General features: G+C 42.6%; 1 protein-coding gene across 1 annotated transcript; it reads left to right on the forward strand.

The window, feature by feature from the left end:
- The first annotated feature begins 399 nt into the window (after window positions 1–399).
- Window positions 400–7,378, forward strand: LOC106814044 (very low-density lipoprotein receptor-like). The gene is made up of 6 exons (XM_014818306.1): window positions 400–425; window positions 950–1,119; window positions 2,002–2,121; window positions 2,887–2,943; window positions 7,007–7,120; window positions 7,338–7,378. Exons 1-6 carry the CDS (start codon window positions 400–402, stop codon window positions 7,376–7,378), a joined length of 528 nt encoding a protein of 175 aa, XP_014673792.1.
- Window positions 7,379–7,629: the final 251 nt, after the last annotated feature.

Below are 7,629 nucleotides of genomic sequence, written 5' to 3' on the forward strand. Positions count from 1 at the left end.
ACATTACATTACATTACATTACATTACATTACATTACATTACATTACATTACATTACATTACATTACATTACATTACATTACATTACATTACATTACACTACATCACACATCTTACTAGCATAAATATTATGTTGTTGCGTCAACAATGTTAAAGAGCTATACATCACGTCCTCGATCCTCACAACTGCGCTCATTGTCGTGGAGGGGGCCATCTTTAATGACGTCACGCAATCATCGGCACAGCTCTGGACCTGTGCTGCAATGCTGTGTTTGCGTTGTATACGTTATGGCAGTGCTGCAATGCTACGTTTGTGTGTTTCATTACGTTAGGTGACTGGTGCGTGCCGGCCACGGACTGCCCCTGCACGAAGGAAGGTGTCAAGTTCAACCCAGGAGACATGCTGTTGGAGGATTGCAAGAACTGGTGAGATATTTGCAGCTACTACACTCAGCTTACTAGCCATACGTATTGTATAGTAACAATACTTGTAATAGTAATAATCACATATAATATAATATACAAAGTAATTGGTACACATATTCTAATATAATAATAAAACAATTATAATAATAATAATAATAATTTATTTATATATGATGACTAATAATAACATGATAACAAGATAATTTCACATTCCCTGTAACGCAATAAATGCGTAAACAAACAAATTGAATATTACAACGCAAGTTCCGAAGCGTAATAAACGCGTACATCACAGAAAATGCAAAGCATATTTTCTTCCTAGAACGTGGGTCAATGCATGCGTCATTGACAAATGCGTCATTTAACGTGCGTCATTGAATGTGCGTCAATGCCAAATTCTTCCGTTCCGTACTGCCAAATTAAACAAACGATGAACACAATATTATACCAACAAGCAGAACTAACATTTACAAAAATGACAAACGATGTTTAGTAAAGGGCCTGCATGCACGCATATCTTGCAGCACGTGTATCGATGGTAAGTTCTCGTGCGCCGTATTGGACGACACCTGCCCAGAGCTGACGACGTGTGGGGTCGGAATGTTCGCCTGCGACACGGGCAGATGTATACCGGACGGATGGCGGTGTGATGGCGGCCATGATTGCAAGGATGGTTCAGACGAAAAGGATTGCGGTACGCGGGGGAAGGCCTAGCCGTTAACTTATGTTGTAACGTTAACCCTTTGATCTCTGACTCTTTCTCTCTCTCTCTCTCTCCCTCGTTCTTTCTTTCTTTCTTTCTCTCTCCCTCTCACTCGCGCTCTCTCTCTTTCTCAATTTCGTCATCTACCTCTCTCTCGCTCTCACTCTCTGCCCTACCACTCTGTCCCTCTATCCCTCTATCGCTCTATCTATCTCCCTCCACTTCATACCCCTTTCTGTCTGTCTGCCACCCTCTTTCTTTCTATCTCTCACACACTCCGGACCGCCGCTATATCTCCTCCCCCTCTCTCAACCCAAGCCGCTACTGTGTTGTATATCAACATCCCCGAGGTGGTAGAGGCTCCTAATCCAGAAAAATTCACCCCAGCCCCAACCTGCATCCACTAGCATAGTAACGGGGTAACACCTCCATTTTCATTTACGTTGTACATAGTGTTACACTACACGTATTATTATCTTACACGTGTGTGTTAACACATTGCGTTACACTACACGTATAATTATCTTGCACGTGTGTGTTAACACATTGCGTACCACTACATGTATTATTACCTTATACGTGCGTGATTATATATTACGTGCTAAATTCGTCCTTCTCTCCCGTGTTGTAGGCTGCAGGGAACATGATGTGTCAACCGCTCTCACTTTCTACCCTACCCCCTGTCTCTCTATCGCTCTCTCTCTCTCTCCTCTCTCTCTCTCTCTCGCTCTCTCTCTCGCTCTCTCTCTCTCTCTCTCTCTCCCTCTCTCTCTCTCTCTCACTACCCCTCTTATCCTCTTCTGTCTGTCTGTCCCCTTCCTTCTTCAACATTATATATTCATTAACCCCCTCTTTTGCCTCCGTGCACTGCAGGCAGCATGATGTGCCAGCCGGAGCAATTTCACTGCACGAAGACGAGCGAGTGCATTAACTCCACGCTTCGCTGCGACGGAATTCCGGATTGCATCGACCGATCCGACGAGGTCGACTGTGGTAAGCGACGGCCGTGACGTCATCGTGACGTGGATAACGTCATCACTTATCCTAGACGGTCGCCACACGTCCGCGTGGCTGAGCCCCCGGGGATGGGCCTCTCAGCTGAGTTGCTGATTCGTAAAGACTTGAGGAGTCGCGTCTATCTGTATTCCAGCATAAATAAATGCCAGCAGATAGCTGGTTTGTGGCAGTACCAATATATATATATATATAATTTATACTGTCATCAAATATATATATATATATTATATATATATATTATATATATATATTATATAAGCACATAACAGATAACATAACAGAGTACATAATAGGAGTGTTAACATGTGCTTTATATTACGAGATTCAAACCGATTCACCTTTGCCAGCACGTCGCCAGGTTTCGACACCTACGATATCTATACCACTTCAACTATTGGCCCGCAGTAGTTACCAGTTTGCGTTACTCCAGGATATCTAAACCGATTCGCATTTGCCAGCAGTAGCAGTTTTTTTAACACCTGCGACATATCAAACCGGTTCACAAACTACCAAGCAGTTATCAGGCTGACACCATATACAATATCAGGGGTATATATAATGACAAATTATTTTTTATTATTAACCCACTGAAATTTTTTATTATTAATCCTGAATTTGTCATTATTAACCCCGACGATATCTAAAGCACCTTTTTTGTCTCATCTCCTTCTCGCCTCAGGTCGGCTATGTGCACTAGGATGATTCACCTGTGAGAGCGTCGCTGGTATCCCGCTCATACAGGTTGTGGACGAGAGTTCGACTGCGGGGCGATGGACGATAGCGACGAGAAAAGCTGTGGTAGGTCGAAACGCCCGATGGCGTTCTCTCTCCCGCAAGCAACGATGGGGATTCTTCTTACCGGATATATATATATAATATATAATATATATATATTATATATATATATATATTATCGCACCGGTGTGCTCTTACTCCTTATTCGCAGACAATAATAATGTTTGTGTTACAATATATCAGGAGTTAATAATGACAATTTGTCATTATTGACTCCTGATTATATTATGTTATATAATATAATCAATATAATATTATATTATATTATATTATATAATATAATATATAATTAATTATTAATCGCGACAGTAATAACGTAATAATATTGAACCAATACGCGCTATGTTCGCTGGTGCCGCGCGCGCACTACGAATTCTCAACTCTCTCTCTATCTCTCTCTCTCTCCACCGCCACTGTCTTGCAGAGGAGTGCACGACGCTTGCGTGAGTACAACTGCGGCGGTAGAGGCATGCTGCATGCTCGTGTCGGAGGTGTGTGACGGACACGACGACTGCGGTGACGGCTCAGACGGAGGAGGACTGCGTAAAAAAAAAGCTAACGCTGCCTCATGCTCGCGCGCCTATAACCACGCACGGTGTGTGGTCGTGTTGTAGTTCGTACGGTCTCATACTAGCGGAGGGCAGTTCATCGCGCGCGCTAACCCAACGTTACGCGTGTGTGTGCGTGTCTGTAGTTCGTACGGTCTCATACTAGGCGAGGGCAAGTTCATGCGCGCGCCAAACGGCACGGCTACTCGGTGTGCGTCGTGTTGTAGTTCGCTAACGGTATTCATACTAGGGAGGGCAAGTTGATTGCGCGGCCCAAACCAAGCTACGGTGTGTGTGTTACGCGGTGGACCTCGCGTACACCAGCGCGACGTGACTATTTGCCTTTAGCGTTTGGTAGTAGATTCTTGTTAATGAAATAGAATTCAGATGATATCGATGATTACTGCCGAAACCCCTGGCTTCAAGAGTATTAGTTATATTACGGACACACACGCACGAGCACAGAGCACACCAGACCACGCAGCAGTAGACGACACAGATGACACACCCAGACGACACACAGATGCACACCAGCGATTCACACGCACACGATACCACACGCACACACTACGCGCACGCACACGCACGACGCACACACACGCGCACACATACACACGCGACGACACACATCACCACGCACACACGCATCGCACGCCACGCACGCACGCACACGCGTAGACACATGCGCATACACACACACACGCACGCGCAACGCCGCACACACAGACAGCAAAACACCATGCACACACACACGCACGCACGCGCACGAGTACGCGCAACATACACACGCATGCCTGCACGCATGCACGCACACACACACAGCACACACATACACACACACACACACACACACACACACACACTACACACACACCACACACAACACTCACCAGCAACACATGCACAACACTTGATGCTTGATACCAATATCTAGTAACGGCCGCTCGTACGTACGGAACAGCGCTATAATACTTGATTCGTTTCAGATTGTACCTGTTCCAACACGGAGTTCACCTGTGGAAATTGCACCTGCATACCGCTGTGGGAAGTATGTGACGGAATCCACCAATGCGACAACGACGAAGTATATTGCGGTAAGACAGCCCTGCTATCACCCCCTCCCCAACACACAGACACACACACACAGACGCACACACACACACGCGCGCGCGCGAGCACACACACACACACACACGCGCACGCACGCACACATGCACATTCATACATACACACACACTGCGCGCGCGCGCTGCGCACACACACAACACACACATCACACACCACGCACGGCACGCACCGCGCACGCACGCACGCACACACACACACACACACACACACACCTTCACCTTTACCCGCATAAACGCCGTGCGATTACCAAGCGAACCTGAAACTCGCCGATGCTTCTACGAATAACCCAACGGACGTGAAGCCCTTAAAAACGCGTTCGCACCGTTTACACGTCACATAATCACGTTAATTCTCGTGTAATAAAATCCATCAACGAAACCGTGGGTCCCGTTGTACACGAAATGTCAAAAATAATTTGACAGTCATCACGCGCCACAGCTAGGATGGCTTAGTGTTCGGGCAACACTATAGGTGCGCGACCGGTGCTACACAGGTGTAAAGTTTAATATTTCCAATATAGACTTGTATTGTTATTTTACGACGCTTTATTCGTCTGTTCGCAGCCCTTCTGCCTACCATTTCTTTACTACTAATACTCTCTTGCTCCATTCTGTTTACGTTTACTCTCTTGCTATCAATTCTCTGTACTATTACTCTCTGCCTACCTTCTCTTACTATTACTCTCTGCTATCATCTCTTACTATTTACTCTCTTGCTATCATTTCTCTTTACTATTACTCTCTTGCATCATCTCTTACTATTACCTCTTGCTATCATTATCTTAACTATTGCTCTCTTGCTATCATTCTCTTACTATTTACTTCTTCTATCATTCTCTACTATTACTCTCTTTTTTGTGTGTTGCTATCATTCTGCTTACTTATTACTCTCTGCTATCATTCTCTTACTATTACTCTCTTGCCTATCATTATTTACTATACTTCTCTTCTATCCATTCTTTACTATTACTCTCTTGCTATCATTTTCTTAGTATTACTCTCTGCTATCATTCTTTACTATTACTCTCTTGCATCATTCTCTTACTATTAACTCTTGCTTGCTATCATTCTCTTAACTATTACTCTCTTGCTACCATTTCTCTTACTATTACTCTCTTGCTACCCATTCTCTTACTATTACTCTACTTGCCTATCATTAGTCTTACTATTACTCTCTTGCTACCATCTCTCTTACTATTACTCTCTGCTACCATTCTCTTACTATATACTTCTCTTGCTATCATATCTACTATTACGTCTTGCTACCATTTAATCTTACTATTACTCTCTTCTATCATTCTCTTACATTACTCTCTTGCTAATCATTATCTTATTATACCTCTCTTGCTACCATTATCTTACTATTACTCTTCTTGGTGATATCATTATCTTTACTATACTCTTTGCCTATCATTCTCTTACTATTACTTCTTGCCTATCATTCTCTTACTATTACTCTCCTGGACCATCTCTTACTATTACTCTGCTTGCCTTCATTATCTTTACTGATTACTCTGCTTGCTACCATTCTCTTACTATTACTCTCTTGCTATCATTATCTACTATTACTTTCTGTACAGTTCTCTTACTATACTCTCTTGCTACATTCTCTTACTATTACTCTCTATGCTACCATTCATCTTACTATTACCTCTTGCTATCATTCTCTTACTATTACTCTCTGCTATCTTATCTTACTATGTTACTCTCTTGCTCCATTATTCTTACCTATTACTCTCTTGCTATCATTCTCTTTACTATTACTCTCTTGCTACCATTCTCTTACTATTACCTCTCTTCCTATCATCTCTTACATTACTCTCTTGCTATCATTATCTTACTATTACTCTCTTGCGACCATATCTTTACTATTACTTCTCTTGCTACCGATTCTCTTACTATTACTCTCTTCTATATTCTCTTACTATTACTCTCTTGCTATCATCTCTTACTAATACTCTCTTGCATTTACCATTCTCTTACTATTAATCTCTTGCTATCACTATCTTACTATTACTCTCTGCTACATCTCTTACTATTACTCTCTTGCTTATCATTCTCTTGACTATTATCTTCTTGCTATCATTATCTTACTATTATCTCTCTGCTACCATTATCTTTACTATTACTCTCTCTGTATTCATTCCTTACTATTACTCTCTTGCTACATCTCTCTTACTATTACTCTCTTGCTATCATTATCTTACTATTACTCTCTTGCTATCATTATCTTACTATTACTCTCTTGCTACCATTCTCTTACTATTACTCTCTTGCTATCATTCTCTTACTATTACTCTCTTGCTATCATTCTCTTACTATTACTCTCTTGCTACCATTCTCTTACTATTACTCTCTTGCTATCATTCTCTTGCTATCATTCTATTGCAGGATCGTGCGATTTCGGGCATTTCGCCTGCGACGACGGCAAGTGTCTGGATGGAGAACAGCGATGCGATGGCGTTCGCGACTGCAAAGATGGTCTAGACGAAAAGGGATGTGCAGGTAAGGTTCGACGAGCTAACATCCCCCCCCCCAGCTACGTACGCTCTCCCTTATAGAAATGATCTCCTCGATGCACGCTTTTGTCCCTTCCAGACATATTACGGTTACCGAGAAATACACAAAACGGTTACAGATTTACAGTTGTCGCCGACAAATGCATAAAATAGAAAACAGCTCGTACAGCGAAATCGAAACCCCGCGTCTATTCCGCCTTTAGGATTTAGCCTTGGAAATTCGATATTCGCCTTGGAAATTTAGAAGAATTCCATCGCCCATGATTCGCACAGAACACGAGTCGGTCTAGAATAATGTTATATCTTGATGATATCTGTAGAATAACCTCTTTCGCGGGTTGAGCACTATATCACCTACGAACTCCTAGACACGCTATTGTATCTCATCGCAATATAATAGTATCTCATTGCAATATAATTGTATCTCATTGCAATATAATTGTATCTCATCGCAACATAATTGTATCTCGTCGCAATATAATTGTATCTCGTCGC

The sequence above is a fragment of the Priapulus caudatus genome, unplaced genomic scaffold, assembly GCF_000485595.1.
Source record: "Priapulus caudatus unplaced genomic scaffold, Priapulus_caudatus-5.0.1 Scaffold862, whole genome shotgun sequence".
NCBI classification, from domain to species: Eukaryota; Metazoa; Priapulida; class Priapulimorpha; order Priapulimorphida; family Priapulidae; genus Priapulus; species Priapulus caudatus.

Bases quoted from the DNA above. Each gene is read 5' to 3' on its own strand.
- LOC106814044 (XM_014818306.1), top strand. From the start codon at position 400: ATGCTGTTGGAGGATTGCAAGAACTG. The intron at 2,122-2,886 runs GTAAGCGACGGC...CCGCTCATACAG, and splicing joins ATCCGACGAGGTCGACTGTG to GTTGTGGACGAGAGTTCGAC. The intron at 2,944-7,006 runs GTAGGTCGAAAC...ATTCTATTGCAG, and splicing joins TAGCGACGAGAAAAGCTGTG to GATCGTGCGATTTCGGGCAT.